This window comes from Thermobia domestica, chromosome 13 (assembly GCF_964235325.1).
Source record: "Thermobia domestica chromosome 13, izTheDome1.hap1.1, whole genome shotgun sequence".
NCBI lineage: Eukaryota > Metazoa > Arthropoda > Insecta > Zygentoma > Lepismatidae > Thermobia > Thermobia domestica.
The window spans coordinates 91,334,352-91,351,862 of NC_137466.1; the positions used below are offsets into that span (position 1 = coordinate 91,334,352).

The 17,511-nt window shown below is 34.1% G+C and overlaps 1 protein-coding gene across 6 annotated transcripts in view; it reads right to left on the reverse strand.

Annotated features, from left to right (window-relative positions):
* Window positions 1-1,327: 1,327 nt before the first annotated feature.
* LOC145668329 (single-strand selective monofunctional uracil DNA glycosylase-like) overlaps window positions 1,328-17,511 on the reverse strand; it is a 37,211-nt gene continuing 21,027 nt past the window's right edge. For 4 of the 6 annotated variants that reach the window (XM_081736076.1, XM_081736078.1, XM_081736079.1 and 1 more), the window contains exon 4: window positions 1,329-6,172. In XM_081736076.1, the coding sequence (XP_081592202.1) occupies window positions 5,507-6,172 (666 nt within the window). In that variant the 3' untranslated portion in view covers window positions 1,329-5,506. Of the gene's footprint in view, window positions 6,173-17,511 lie in introns of all 6 variants that reach the window. The other 2 variants (XM_081736080.1, XM_081736075.1) reach the window with 2 other exon arrangements.

The window sequence follows — 17,511 nt, forward strand, 5'->3', positions numbered from 1 at the left end:
CAGCGAATAAGGATAAACAACTTTGCTAACTTCGAATTCATTGCAGTTTATTTTAGTATAAACCATTGAATAATTTATTACAAAACTGTTCATAATATTTGTCATATTATCTTCGACATTTTCAAGTATAAATGTGTTCCTTTGTTCCATTTATTTATGTAACGAAATGAAATGGCACAGTGACGTTGTCAACTATACTCTCTGTTTTGTTTAGATCTTCCGATGAGTATTTCACTTCTAAAGACAAACTTATTTTAGTTATATTTATTTCCAGAAATAAAGATAGGCCAATGTGCTGACCACACACAAAATAATTGAAATGTATCTAGCTAATCAAAGCTATTTATAAACTATAATTGAAGAGAACTTAAGTCAGTTTTCAGTTGATAAACCTATTCATAGTTTTTACTAAAATCTAGAACGGTCCGTATGCTTGTAAAATCCTAGTTCATCCTCTTTACTTGACAAAATAATAATAATAATAATAATAATAATAATAATAATAATAATAATAATAATAATAATAATAATAATAATAATAATAATGTCGAATTACACCTGTTATATTTGTGTTTTGTTTTTACCTTATCAATGAAAAAGACAAAAGCAAAGCGTGACGAAGATTCGAACCCTGGCCGTGTTATTAGGAGTTCCACACGGATCCAATGAGCCACAGAATAACGAGAAAACATAACATAGCTACTCTGTACACATATCGCTAATAGCCGTAAGTTTCAAGCTGTGAAAGAACGTAGTTTTATCTTCTCGTTATCAAGTTTTGTGATATTTCTATAGTATCTTGTGTGAACGCAAAGAGAAAGATAATGCATTTATCGATTTTGTTAGAGATTGGGCCTTTAAAAACTTTAAACATTTAATTAAATTGCGAGGTGGTAGAAAGGTAAGCGTACCGAATTCATTCTCAGAGTAAAGGGCAAACTGTACTATCCTGCGGAAAACATGCATTCTCTTTTGTGACAGATAATACACCTTGGTCGCCCAGATCTTCTTCTTGTTACTAAAATTTCCTCGCTTTCCTCTTCAAAACGTCATATGCTATCAAGTTAAGACTCAACCAATAGTGGAAGAATATTCGAGGTGTTATAGGTGCTGATTTAGTAATATGAAGGACTTCCGTTCAAATCCACCCTACCTCAAAATAATACTTTTACATTGAATTTGCTCTTAGAAGGTGAATGATCAATTCTCTTTGCTCTGTTCTCCATCTAGAATGAGATGCAAGCATCATACACATATTAATCAAGAGAAAGAGCAAGTAGAAATAGATCTTATTGAAATATTATCAGGAACATTCATCCATATCCATATTTGTTTACGTTTTAGTTCATTTTTATTTATTCTCCTTTATAAAATTACAGTTCTCGCTTACTTGGAGTATAGCAAGTGATATCAAAGATATAAATTTTTAATTGAAACATATGACATGTTTTTTATTGATGCGATAGTGTTCACAAATTAAACTTTACACACTCCACCATCTTGTTTCTACTTTCTTAGACTATCTTTTTGTTTCGATTGCATTTTCCAAACAGATTGGAAAGCATAATATAACAGCAAAAAATATTCTTGTTAGCTGTAATATATGTGTCAGCAATAATAATATATAAAATAATGGAAAATATAATGGACTTGCAGATAAACGAAATTCATACATAACAAACGTGAAAGTCAAATCACCCCGCACGACACGATAGTTTTTTTTTTTTTTTTTTTTCATAAAATTTCAGTAGATATATTAAAAATGGAAAGTAACAAAAGTGAAGGTAATGTTGGAACGAATAATGTAAAACATTCATAGATTTTACAAAATAGTGTAACCTGTGACATACAATGAATGTTCACCAACATCGATTTTTTCTTGGTATATCTAAGGTTAAATAAGATAACTTTGTGACTTTCTCGTGAAATAAGGGTTCCTACTGATCTGAAGAAATCTAATTCCCTGATTTCTCCCTGACTTTCTCTTACCTCTGGCAGGAAATTTCCTGATTTTCATGACAGGTGTCGGATGACGTTGACATGTAAACAAGGAATAAATAACAGTGAATATTTATATATGAAAATATTTATTCTATGGAGACAAATAATAATAAATTGCTCATACGTACACTCACGTCCAAAATGATTTTTGCATATCTACAACTGTCTTCTTGTAAGAATATAATTTGATAATGATTTTGCAAGGTACTTTTAATACTTATACTATGTGTATTATCGGGAAATGTATATTTGTGGTAAATTTCATAGCAAAAGAATTATAAATACGAAAATTAGAATGAGTAAAACAAAATGTTGCTAAATGGACAAGAAAGTTTTATTTTCGTTTTATTGTTCTTATTTACTGCTCTTTTGACATGAAATTTGTCACATACATGTCTTTGACGATTATACACACACTAACAATAATCTATTTGTAAGAAATACCGGGTGAATTCGTTATCAAATTATATTCCTACAACAACATATTTATAGACATGCGACAATAATTTTGGACGTGTTTGTACATTCCACTTACCTCCGATAAAAATCTGAGCAACGTCCATTATAATGGTTGATTAAGCTAAAATTGGTATAAAATTAATGCTAAAAAACATTTTATAAAAATTTCCCTGATTTCCTTATTTTCAGTCTTTTTCCCTGAACTTCCCTGACCTGCACCATTTTCCCTGAGTTTTTTCTGACTTTATCACCGCTTTTTGAGGCTCATCAATTGCTTCGATCAAAAGAAGATAGATAGTTCGTGTTATCTTCGAATTTATTAACCACGCCTCTTATAAAAGAAAACTCTTCTTGGAGTTGCCTCTCTTGCAAGCACATACATGTATATTTGTCTATGCGTGTGTGTGGCTTCGAGTCGCTCAGAAAACCTTATATGGAGAACTAGAAATGAAATGAAATCTTTAAGCTTTACGTCCCACGATTATGCCGGTTAGGCTAAAGGAGACGGTGATGATGAGAGATGAGTGGTGGAATGAAGAAAGTAAAAGGAAACGGGAGAACCCCGAGAAAACCCACGAGCACGGTGTTTGTCCACCACAAAGTCCACATGGCGCGAGCTGGGATCGAACCAGGGACCCCAAGCACAGGAGGTGAACGCTCTACCACTGAGCCACCGCGCCCCCTATATGGAGAACTAGAGTGCAAATCGCCCACTCACTGCATTCCTTAGGACCGTGTCATCGTCAAGCTTGGTTTTTGTTCTTGGTCCCGAAAGTATAAGAAAGATCGGGGAATTTTCCTCCTGAGAGCTTCACTGAATAGAGATTAGCAGAGAAAAGAACAATTCATTCGCGCGTCTAGTTGCAAGGAAGCAGGACCCTGCTCGGTCCCTGCTCCGTGCTACCCATAAGCCAAATTCAGGCAAATGATCCCAAGTCTACAAGATTACTGTGCCGAATCGCTCCTCACCTTGTCGCTAAAGTATCAGTGAGTTGAGCATTACGATGAAAAAAAAAAATGTTTTGAATCTGTGTATATCTCAATATTGTTTGATGTAAGCGTGTGCTCCGAGTGGAGAACGCATCAGTTTATGTATAAAGGAAGAGCTACAAGGAAATTAAGCGCAAGGACGTATACTATGTTGGTGCGGAACTATTGCGGACCAAAACCACAGGATCAGCTACGAGCCCCAACGAATGCGTGCGATTCAACTTGAAGGCAACAGCGAGCTTCAAAGTGGACTTGTTGGATCAACGCTGTTGTGAGTAAAACTAACGCCACCAATCAACCGTCAATGACTTGCAAAAAGGCCTAGGTCATATAAAGAAAATAAAGAAAGGTTGATGATAATTAATTCTTGTGAATTAAAGATAGTAGAATATTTGTATTACTGATTTTAATTTGCGTTATATTATATTCGTTATATATTACGTAGTGGAATTTTGTTTTCTTGTAAGATCAATTTCGCATGCCATTCACATCGAATTAACGTAAACATTTGTTTTACACATTCAAACGGTGCTTATATTTATATCTATCGACCCCCACCTTCGGTGGAAATTAAATATAGGCATGGTAGGAGTCATTTCGTCGTGGCCAGCTGGGAAAAAGGTAAAGAAAAGAAATAGTAACAGGAAACAGGTGGCACGTTCGTATTAATAAACATCAGCCACGACGAATAACGCGATTCTAACTTCCCCGACCAGTAGGAACTCTGGATATCAATCGCTCTGTAGACACTAAACGGTGCTTCTACCTGATTTTTTATTCGTTACAGATGCATGGATATTTTTCTATTTTCTTGCCGTCTCCTACACTAAGATCTTTCGAACAAACCAGAGCACTTGTAAAGCGCCTAGCATAGTTCTCAATCAACCAACCTTAAGTGCATTGTTGGTTTCTAACGTTGCAGGATTTGAAAGATTGGAAGTATGAATGCACTTTTGCTTGTGGTAATACATTTGAAAGTAACCATATCATCTTTTTTTAATCAGCCCAGTATAATAGCCTTACTCTCCGGAATAAGCTAGTAATCAAACGTCTAAAGACCGTATTTTCACAGTTAAAAAGTAATTTGCGATTTAGATATGCAGTATTATGATGATCACTTATACTGTATTCTTAATGTTACGCACCGAGTTAAACAAAAGGAATAAATCACATACTCCATTTTTATTCTATGCTAAAACTCGATTCTTTCATTTCACCATACAAAAAATGTTCATAAATATTGGTATAAAAATTATCAATGTCTAAATTTCTACAAAAAGTTGGTTATTGCTATAACTACAATACCACTCGCGTACGTCCCTAATGTTAATCATAAATAACTCACAAAAAAATATACTAAGAGGAACAAAATCTCTCGAAGTACGGCCGGTCAATATAAAAACAAGTAGTATATTTTTATGAGAAGAGATATTTATTGTTTTCATTTTATTAATTTCTGATCTACTCCAATACAACACTTAAATCTGATTTCTATGCTTAAAACAGAGCATTTAAATTTGACTATAATGGGTTAAGCCACGTATACAAAATTCAGATTCTTGGCCAAGAATGTTATCATTTAGTTTTTGATTCATTCCTAAAGTTTTGGTTGATAAAAAGTAAACAAAATAATAGCCAGGCTAAATTGACTAGTTTTTGGTAGAACCAGTGGTGGTCAAATAGAACGGTTTTACTATGCTTTGAAAACTAAATGAAAACTAGTGCTTAATGATTTCGAGGTACTTCTTAATGTTAGGTAGGTTGGTGCCAAATATGCTACTTTGTAATTGATTTCGGCAATGAGGAATATCTTGAAAATATCGACTACTTTCTTTAATGGTTTACAAATAAGTTAGTTTAATTTTTTACTTTTCTACAGTATTTTGAAGAATATTTTCATGATACGAAATAATAAAAACCGTAAAAACCAGTAAACATATCTACAGTATATAGATATATATATAGATATTGTGAAAAACCTAATCACTGATAATATTCATAGAAAAATCACTACACAATCATTAATTAATGTTACAATGCACTTTATTTATATGTATTAAAACGCATTATTTTTATTTATTTTACATTTTGGAACTGGAGCATTTGGATTTTGCCCCTTATAGAATTCTTTTAATAGTTCAATAGCTTCTTCACCCTTTATTCCACCAATTACTACACAATTAGTGTCGTAAAGTGGTATTGTGTTTAAAACAGATCCACAACCTCCGAATCGAATGTTGTCACAGCCATAATACAGAGATCTAACCTGCAGCTGCAAAAGAGCTGATGCACACATAATGCAAGGTTCCACCGTTGTATAGACATCCACCATTTTGAATACTTCTTGCCATGAGTAACCCATTTTATTACACCACTCCACCGCTTCATCAATACACTTGATTTCTGTGTGCCGAGTCGCGTTCTTTGTCTCGTTTACAGTATTCGCTCCCTCAGCAATTATTTTATCTTCATACACAAAAACACAACCAACAGGTACTTCGCCTACCCTCAGAGCTGCCCTTGCAACCTCAAGAGCTCTATCGATAAACTTCTCATTTAACGTAGTTCTTGAATGAGACGTAGTAGCGACAGAATCCGAAGAAATCGATGACTTCGTAAAATATTTAATCAAATTCAATTTTTCTAATTGATTTATAACTTTCTCTTTCCAATTTTTGTTACTGCCTGGATTTCGCGGGCTGGGATGAAGAATTGAATGAATCTGCAAGACAAAGTACAAACAGTGACTTACACAAGGAAATTCTGGTACGACGTATGTAATTTGCAATGGTTATGATCAGTACTATACACACACATACACAAGTACTAGTCTTTTGATCATCAATAGATCGTGTTCGTAGCATAAATAGGAAGAAAAGAGAAAATCTGATGAGAATGGTGAACATCAGTCTCTTAGTTTAGTCTTTGATGACAGCAGCTAGCTAAATAAACATCGAAATAAATCGCACGAAAAGAAGAAAATATTAACAAAGGCAAGTAAAAAGGGAATAAAAAAGAAAGGAGAAATATACTGCTAGTGAATCACTAACGCTTCCTTACACTCAGCTGAAGCATGTACATTCTTAAGATAGTTCAGCCATAATCGTGAGTCTTATTCAGGAACAGAAAGCTGAGATTAAAAAGTTGATGCACGGTTTGAAATAGGAAATAAAAAGGGTAGTACCGTATACAAGAATATGAACGTGATATAAAAACAAGTTTAGGAACAGTGGAAGAAGCATTTAAGAAAAACTCTGCATTTAAGAAAAGTCTATTTTGGGGATCTTTTAATACAAATATGTAAAAGACTTATATTATGTTTCATGTGGAGCATTGTACTCTACGGTGCAGACACATGGACACTACACGAAAACGACGAGAAAATATTGGAGGCTCCTGAAATGTAGTCTGGAGAAGAATTGGGAAAATATGCTGACTGAGTCGAGGGGAAAACGAGTTTTAGAAATAGCAGGAGAGAAAAGAACAATTCCAGACTTAAATCTGATTTAAACTACTAAAGCAAAACAATACATTTGCTGTAAAAAATATTAACGTGTAACAGTTTCACCAACTATCCACGTGACTTATACAATATTCTGTCATCATACTTTTTTTTTAACAATAAACGTATTGTTTTGCTCAGCGAGTAGTTTAAATCAGATTTAAGCCTGTTAACCCACAAACGCCCCTTGTGCCACCAGTGACCCACTTTATTTTTCACTACGTTACATGGGCTTTATCATTCATTTAGCCAAACCCCCATTGTTCCACTTCAAGCACACTACCCGTTCTCTTGTTGTACGAATTTCGTTTAGTTTTCTTCTCAGGTTTTCGATGTAACACGGTATTGTTCAATGCAGTTGCTAACGAAGAAAACTGGTCTTGGGCGTTTGTGGGTTAAAAGCAAACCTTGTACAATGGAAAATATTAACAATTTCAGATACAATTAAAAAACTGGTTGGGATATTAGCAGAGAATGACCATCATGAGAGATGTGATGGAAGGTACGCTGATGAGAAAAAGGAAAGGGGTGAAAGATGCTACAGTTGATAGACGGCATTAAAACAGAAAACTACTATGTCAAGACGAAGAGGACTATCGTGCATGGAAGCCTTTAAGTTTCCGGCAAGTGACTATAGTGACGATACATGCAAAACTTCTGGATTATAGAAGTCTATGCTACTCAATTTGCATATACAGCTTGCCTTCACAACATGGCTGAACTGATAGCTATTTATTGGACTTACGTCACTATGTTCGTATTTACAAAGGAAAGAGATTTATAATTATAATACGAGAATAAAAGCTTTGAGTAAAACTCATCTTCTTTACGAGCTTTTGAAACAGACTAAAATAATACGAGGTTGAAACAATCCTACACTTTATTATTCGTTTTGATCGAAACTCATAATTACTCATATTCACAATTTTATTATATAGTTATTGGGCTAATATGAATGACATAGAACATAACGAGTCAAGCTAACTTTAGATTAAGAAGAAAAGGATATTCATATTTAATGATTGACGCATTAGTTCGTAGAGTTTGTTTTTCCAATAGCAACACTGCATTTTTAAGAGTTTATTTTCGTCAACATTCGTCATTTGAAGTGGCAATGTTAGACTTCAAATACGTTTTTAACTTTGCTGTTTTAAAGGAACCTATTTGTGGAATATGTAATGGATCATTACAATTCGGTAATTGTCCGTTAATTGTATCAAATATTTAGTCAAATATTGGTTAAGTTTAGATATTATATGTTATTATTTATACCTTTCCTTTGATGTTTATTTCGTATTGGCACAAATGATGCTAATATCAATGCCATTTTGTTCTTTCTCTCTGTAAATTTCATGTTGATTTATATGTAAAGTTACAGAATTATTGATGAACGCACAGAAATTAGTGATTTTAGAACTGAAAATTCTCTCTATTATCATAATAAGTCATTATTACGGCTGATTTTGCTTTTGATTTATAGTTTTGTACCCGTAATTTTAATAATTTATATTAGGTTTGTGGCAGAGAAGTGAAACAAAATATGTATATGAATCGAGGACGACTCTGCTAAGCAATCCTTTACCAAGAAATATAACGTTTTGTACTGACGAATTACGAGTTCTATGACATGCCAGTAATTATGCGATATGGAACTCAAGTATCATACGTTGATTGAAGCGTTAGAATATCATTATTGAAAATAACAGTCTAATAAGTAATACACTTCGGAAAGAAAGTTGATGATTATGTATATTGCGTATGAATAAGAAAGAGAGAGAGTGCAGCGTATTACAAATAATACTACATTTATTATACAGGGTGGCGACAAAATTTACTGGAAAAATTCCCAGACTTTTCCCGGTTCTCCAGAATATCTTTTTACAAATTTCCCTGATATGTAATTAGCCACACAGACTTTTCCATGCTCATGGAAAAATAACATCAAAGAAACATGACAATGACGACACAAGTAATATATTTTTTCCTAATCAACTGGAGCAATAAATAATGTGAAAACAAATACAACGTATTGTATTATGAAATTACAAAACACTTATCTAATAGAAATTCCTGCAAAAAGAAAAAAAAAATCTTCCCTGAAACTTTAATTGTAATGTTAGTCACATGATGACAGTTTCATCACATATCGAAGGAAAAAGTCACAGTAAGACACTCGTCCAAAAAAAGTGTATATATATTAGACTGACTATACGTGCAAAGAGCCAAAATGAAAATGTTGATTTAAACTCCCAGATTTTACTTCAGAGCTGGTGGCACATAGGCCCACGCGAATTCTTATGGCCATTATTTGAACTACTTCCACAGTGAATATTAGATAGCCCGATTTTAACTGAGCAATGTTAGGCGCATAGACCTCATTTTCACATTAAACCGAACTTTTCTATTTTTGGCACTTAGCACGGATTTCGTTTTCAGTCTACATATATATACACACAACGATTTTTATTGCGCTTCCGCTTCCGTTCCTGTCTTCTGCTTCTTTCTGTTTCTTTTCCCTTTCTCTCATCGTTGATTTCTCTTCTGCAAAATGAGTACGTGCATTTCGTGAATAATGAATCATGGATTTCTATTGGATAATTTCTAAAGGCCACCCGAATAAGCTACTAAATCATACACACGTGTGAGAGCTATCGAACTTTGTTCTTTTAAAAAATCTGATATACATTGCGCATTGACTGAAAATTCTTTTAAGAGATTTGAATTTCCATGAAAGAAATCAAGACCATTTTCACATCTATTAAATCACTGCACTCTGAAGTATCAAAATTATTTAGCCGAAAGTCATCCGAACGTTGACCAGTTCTAGAATACTATCTTACAATTTACATTCTAACAAAACTCTTTGAACTGCCTCATAACTCTATCTGTCCTACTGCCATCTAACCAATTATTTTCAACTAATTCAACTAAAAGAAATTCATGCGATTCACTCTAGAATCAGATCTTGCAGAGATATTAAAATCCAAACAAGAGGGAACTCTAGTCAATTTTTAATTTAAAGGTAACTTCTCCCAAAAGTTTATGAATAAATTTCTGTAGACATTTCCTTCTGCGATTTCGGCGAAAATTCAAAATGTCCAAATCAGTTATTAGTTGAACTTCTTAAAGGCATTATATGTAGCAAAAAACAATGTTAACGTTTCTCACAGGAAGATGATTTTTTTCATTATCTACATAAACCCAAAGAACTAAAAGGTGCTCGTTTTATAAACTTTTGCACCACATTTTTATCACACTCTCCAAATAGATGTTATCTCTAATTTGTGGAATTGATATACTTTGTAATTCTTTCTAGATTTTCAGGAAAAAAAAATGAAGATGAAAGAAAATAAAATGGAAAGAGGACTACCCTACCCTGTCAACACGATTTTGAATTAAGTTTAGCATCCCCAATACATTTCATACCATCCGTCATTAATTTTTCTTTCTATATAAAACAGAGAATAATTTTAATTTTGCTTAGCATCTTCTTAACGCGTGATACATTTTATTTCACTCTTTAAAACAAACCCAAGCTGAATACAGACAATTAATGAGAACAGGAAGCCACTACTTCGAAATTCATCCTCCTGAGAAACTTATCTGAGGACCGTTACCAAGCTTCAGAAGCGTCAGTCGCTAAACAAAAACAATTGATTGGCACAAAGTGAGAACAAAACCGCGGCATCGAAACTCATGATAGATCAAGTTGATCGCTCCGACGTTCAAGTGATTTTATATTTGTCTTTGTGAGTTCTTTCCTGGATACAAACTATCTTTCAATATGTGTTATATGTAATATTTATCATGGTTAATTGACGTATCACCATCAATGGTGAAAGGACTGGCATTGGCATAAATAGATGGATTATCGGCACCAACGGGAAAAGTAACTCAGGTTCGACGCCTGACCAACTGAATCACCGTTTTCTCTTCCGGTTTCTTTCATCGTGAATTCTGCGGAGATTGTTTTCGGCAAGTTATGGGCTAGCGAAATTTTGTCGAGACTATCTTCACACTTTCCGGAGATTGGCAGGGGCCCCCTCCCCTCACAGTCACCAATGAACAATTGAAGACTCGCTGTAGAAAACAATATAAGTGCCAAAACAAAAGTTACTGTAACAGTAGAGACAAGAGATAATAAATTGTGCCCAAGCGTCAAAAAGATAGAAAATACTATTGCTTAGAACTACAACCTAGCATATAACCAAGTATGAGAATCTAAATCATAAAATAAGTGAAACAATTTCAAGATGGCACTTACATTGTTTTCTACAGCGGGTCTTCAATTATCAATTTCTTCAATTTAAGTAAAATCAGCCATAAGTGAAGTATGTGCATGTGTACTCAGTGTTAAGCTTAGAACACTTCTACGAACTAGATTTCATGGGTCAAGTGAATAAACACATTCCTGTCTCTTTTCTAGAGCTAATGGCCTTGACACAGCTTGTTACTTTTTGGTCTTAACGTAGGCCTGAGTTTGATTTTCACAGAGGGAAATAAATTTCGCGTTTATTTGGTCATATTTGACTTAAAACTAACGTACATTCCGTCACACATATCAGTTTTCATGGATATTTTTTCTTACTTTTTCCAAAATTAAATATGTGAGTTTTTATTTGGCTATGAGTAATAATTCTAAATGGTAATCAAATTTCTTTAAAAAAAAAAAAAAAAAAAAAAAAAAAAACACTTTGATCAAGACATCAAAGAAACGATGAGGATTCTTCGATAACCCCTCACCAGCAGTCAGATGATATGAGGTTGTCCAAGATCGAGTTGTGAGAGCTCACTGTCACTAACATCGAGAAGGTAAGGTAGTTAGCGGTATTGTAAAGAAATGGACTGAGAGGAGCATCAGTTTGAAATTCAGTAAGGAAAGGTTCTCTTTCTGAAGCAGATGTTTCAAAGGAAGCATTATATCTTCTTTATACAACTATTTTATGTTTGTTTTTTTTTTTTTTCCTAGGAATAAGCATTTTATCTTTTTCCAATATACCTGACATGATCTGACAGCTCAAAGAGCTGAAAATTTCTTTTCCTTCCTAACACCTTGAATATACAACAGAAAATACGGATAAATGGCTCGCTGAGCAACACTAATATTTGCAAACCAATATAGAACTTCATGGGCAAATTTTGTGCGCTTTTGCGGGTGTACTCAGTACGGTGCGTTAGAGCATTCTTAAATAAGTTATACAGAGGCCTCAGAAATACAATGATTCTACAGTCCGTTGCTTCATTACGTGACTTGTTAGCGCTTACCGTTCAACACTATTCAACAAAAAGATGCTCTGGCAAATTTTGCAGCGAGCAGAAAATTTGTCACTGGTACTTCCCAAATGCATGAAAAAATATATTTCACAATCAGAAATACTTCGAAACTGACATGTTTGTTATCTGCACAGGAATACTGGATACAACGAACACCGAACACCACAACTACATCACCTCTTCACTTTCGATCCTACCTCTGCAACTTGAACAACCATCCTAAACCAGCAGAAAGCTGTTATTATGCATTCCGCTTCTTGAACGCTTCTCTATACACTATGGTGTCGTACATAAAAAGCCTGTTGTTGACGATTGTATAAAAGAATGTTGTTGGTGATTGTAAATAAAGTCTGTTGTACGATTGTTGTATTTTCTTTTGCCACGTGCACAGCCTCGATCCACTGAATTAAATCAACTTGCATTTGCAATGCTATTTTTTTCCCCTTTTTGAGACACAGCCAGATTTTTTGTGTTTAGTCTAGATCAGTGGTTCTCAACGTGGAGTCAACAGGACCTACCCACGAGGTCCGCGACGCCTAAAATTTGGAATGTGTTGTAATAAAATTGAACTCATAGCTCTCATGCAAGAAGTACTTTTTAGCTATTAAAAAAGAAAGCAATGAGAAGTTACACATTAGTAAATTTAAATGCTTTCCTACTTCACTAAATTTCTGCCCTGAAGCCGTTATATACTTCAAGTGAGAAAAATTTCTTCTTTGTTAGGACACTTTTCCAAAAGCAATTGTACATTAACTGCAAGACACCTCGGAATTTCATGGATTTCATCTTCAGGTGCTGAAATTTACGAGTAACTCTTGACTTAAATGCCGTGCGGTTAATGTAGAATTGTCTTGCAAGATGGATCGCAACGGAGAAATAAGAACGTTGTTTCAATAAAAGAAAAACTTAACAAAATGACACATACATAGCATCTTTTTAAACCGCCTCCTTTCCAGCAAAGGTAAGTACAACCGTGAAACGATAATATTACACCGCGGTCTTACTATTGTTGAAGCAAAAACGTTGTGCTTCTTTAATTTTCCATTCCACGAAAATAAATAAATAAATAAATAAAGCATAAAAAACTTTGGATTGGTTGTATTCTTAAGCAACAAAGAGAAACTACATTCGATGTTATTCTTTAGTTAGTTATTTTTTTTCTTGAGTGGCAAGATCATGTGATTAGGTAAGAAAAAACGGTTTAATTACTTTCACCTTTCCAAGTTTTTATTGTCACTTCACAATTTTAAGCAGTAGACGTATACACATTGATTTGCCCTTAGCCATTCGTTTCCTGAACCGCTCACGTTCTTTTGTGGAGATATTTATTAAGTTCGCAATGCATCGATGGCTGCAATCATATACAGTGGAACGAAAGACTATTGGAGACATCAAGTCGGACAGTGCTTCCGTAAGTGAGTCTTCATGTTCGCAGGCTACTTACTACAAGTCAGCGTTAAAGAAAGAAGACAAAACTACACAGGTATTGCGCTGACTATATTCGTTATGGATTTACAAACGTTAGAAGTGATGGCAGCCAGCAGCCTCAATATGTCTTGTGTTATGAAGTACTGAGCAACGAAACCGTGTTAATCTTTGAAGACACTTGGAAGAGAAACATCAGGGACAAGTTAGTAAGTCGATAGATTTTTCAGTAAACAAACTCAGGGAGATGAGGTTCAGTAAAAGTGTAATAGTAAAGATCGTAGCGATTGCTAATACTAAAGCGAAAGCTACTTTAGCGTCATATCATGTGTCATTGCTTATTGCTAAAACTGGGGAACCTCACATACTTGCGGAAATTCTAATATTATCAGCTGCAAAAGTTATGCGTGAAATTATGATAAGTGATGCAGCTGCTGGGGAAATAAAAACTCAATTCCTCTTTCCAATATACAGTTAAAAAACTAATTCACAATATGTCTTGCGATGTTAAGGAACAATTAATTTCAAACATTCAAGGTAGCTTATTTTATTCTTTACAACTTGATGAAAGTACAGAAATTGACGGAAAAGCAAATTTTTTAGTTTCCATCCGTTCTGAGTGTAAAGAGGTAATTTGTGAGGAGCTCTTGTTCTGTACGGAGATATTTCGAACAACGGAACAAGATGTGTTTTATGAACTTAATGAGTTCATTATAAGCAACGATATTAAGTATGATAAATATGTAGAAATCAGTACGGACGGAGCATGTGACAGGCTTGAAGAAGGTCTAATAGCTCCAATCAAACCTTTAGCACCAGAAGTAAACCAGACTCATTGCTTTATGCACAGAGAAGTTTTAGCAGCGAGAAATATGTAACGAAATTGGCAGTGAACAGATTTAACTTTCCTTACATACTGAAGTATGTTGGTTGTTAAGTGGGAAAGTCCAATCTCGCTTCTTTGAGCTGCCTGATGAAAGGCGTTTGTTTCTTTTAAACAGGTAACATTCTTTGTCAAGCCAGAAATTGTGTGATTTCGATTGGCTGTGTATAGTTGCGTATTTGGTAGATATTTTTTTCTTTCTCAACGAACTTAATTTAAGCCTGGAAGGAAGAAATGTTAATATCTTCCAAATTGAGAATCAAGTTCAAGCTACAATGAAGAAACTGTACTTATGGATAGTACGAGTACAACACAATAACTACTGGTCATTTCCAGTGCTTTAAGGAGTTCATGGATTCTTTAGGAGAAAAACACTCTAATGAAGTGCACAAAGCACTTGCAGGACACTTGATAACATTATCTGCAATTTTTCGGGAATATTTCCCTGCCCCAGAACTTGGAAATGGTTGGATTAAAAATCCTCTGACTAATGTAGAAATCTATGACATACAAAGTATAAATATCACTGACAAACAACAAGAACAGCTATTGTAATTGTCCTGCAGCAGAATTCACGAGAAAAAGTTTTCAACGAAAATGAACATTTTGACTCCTGCTTGCTTGTGGGCTGTGAACATTGGGAGTTGTCTAAAATGACACTGGAACATTTGATGCCTTTTCCTACGACTTACCATTTCTGCTCTTTGCAGCATTAAAACCTTAAACAGAAATCGTCTTAATGTGGAATCAATCCTAAGGCTGATGATGACAACTTATTCCAGATTTCACTGAAATTATGGGAAAGCACGAAGAATTTTATTTCTTACATTAATGACCCCACACTTGAAAATATTGTTTATTAATAAACTTGTACTTCTTAAAAATAGTAAGCACATTGATTTTCAGTCTTGAAAGTAACGAGTTACTAATCAGTAGTTTCAAGTGTAATTTCGTTCACTTGGCAACGATTATGTACCTTTAAAACAAATTATTTATTACATTATATTTCTTTGCCTGTTTTCTTGTCAATGGTAATTCTAATTACTATATTTTGTTAATACCAAGTGACATTTCAAATACCCATAGCATTGCAAAGGGATCCACAGATCACTTTTCGAATGAACAGGGGATTCGTGTTATCGGAAAGTTCGAAAATCATTAGTCCAGATATCTCAGCTTTATTATGTTTTCAAGATAAGAAATGAAAATCATAAACAAAAACACATAAAAAAGCTCTTAATACATGCGAATAAATTATATACACTCATTCTTAGATTGCTTTTTATTCATTTGAGATTTCTTGTAATAACATCTTATGGATGAAAACACAGCTATTATTTTGTATTAACTATTCGCTCATTTGGGTATTTACAAAATTCTATATTCAGCAACGAATACTATCGCGAAAGTAAACTATTTTCCCATGTCAGAAAGCGAGCAAAGAATAGCTTATTCCTGAGAAAAATAGAATCTTGTCCCAGAACATTATTTACACGGGTGAAAGAAGTCAATAAAGGTTCACAATTCCCGAAGGCACCTTACGGTTATTGTTCACTGCTTAACATTTATACTTCACATTAAATCATTAGTTTAACGTCACACAAACGAGATAGTAATTACTGAGTTAATGATTAACAACTAAAGGAATACGAATAGGAGAGAGAACACGAAAACCTCGAGAAACTCTCTCCCCCCATACTTGTTATTTATTTAACACAAAATTTATATCACGCACACATGGTTTGCACGTAGGAACTTTGGCGACAGAAATGAACGCTCTATCGACTACGCCAGCGAATTTGTGTTAGTATCACCATGCAAAATATTTCAAACTCGCTTAACATCGAAACATGATCGATCCTTTGGATTAGTTTCCTTCATTCTATCTATCATGAGATAATGAACCGACAGCAGGAAGGAACACATTTGCTTCCTTAGTTCTAAAACCAAGGATATTGGCGAAGCAACATATAGAACAGCAAAGCAAGATATAGAACAGCAACATACGGGCATGATGGAGATCTCATTTACATTTTTTTCGTATAGTAAAAGTATGAAGATGTCAACGTTAAAACAAGAATTACACATCATAAAATTTCGTTACTTCTACAGTGTACACGAAACAATTTAATATTTTACGACAATTCGAATTACAAATTGTAACTGTTCCCTTTTCTTTCATTTCACTCTGAATTGCTAAATAAAGGAATCCGACCTTTGTTACATATCTTTGGAGAAGGGTGCTAGTAGAAGTGTTCCTATGGCGGAATATCCTCCAACCTCAGAACAGTTTTTGTGCACTCTCTTAAAAGGTGCATTCAGTTACAAAATACTTTCACACGTCTTGTCTGAAAGAATTTTGTTGTATAATACTTTCAACATTTCGCCTTGGCATTGAAAAAGCATTTTATCAGCAATTTTCGTAAACCCATATGCACTTTCTAAATAAATCTTTTTTGTGAATTAAATACAGTATAATGAAAACACAGAAGCTAAAATACGAGTAACCGTTTTTCAAAATTCTTTCATGATTAACTACCTTCATTCAATGCAAGACAAGAAACTCCGACAAAATCGAAATTAGTGGGAATGAAATGGAAAAAAGATTGGAATTGTGTGTACGTCGAAAAGGAATTTACCATTGAATTGTTGATCCAATTGCATTTTGTGGATGATTCACCAATATATTATTACACTGCACAAACAGAAGCAAAAAGTTTGAGTTTAAGTACGAAGGGGAGGTTAATGGGGACGTCAGCATCGAGGCTATATGTCCCCGTCACGAAGAGAACATTCTGGTATGGATGTTTAACACACTTATATCCTGTTCTCCAGAAGCAAAAAGATAACAGGATATAAGTGTGTTAAACATCCATACCAGAAACACATATAAATTTCTAAGTTTGAAGTCGGCAACTAAAAAAAAAAAAAAAAAAAAAAGTATTCAAATATCTTAAAATCATTTTAGAATTTTCAT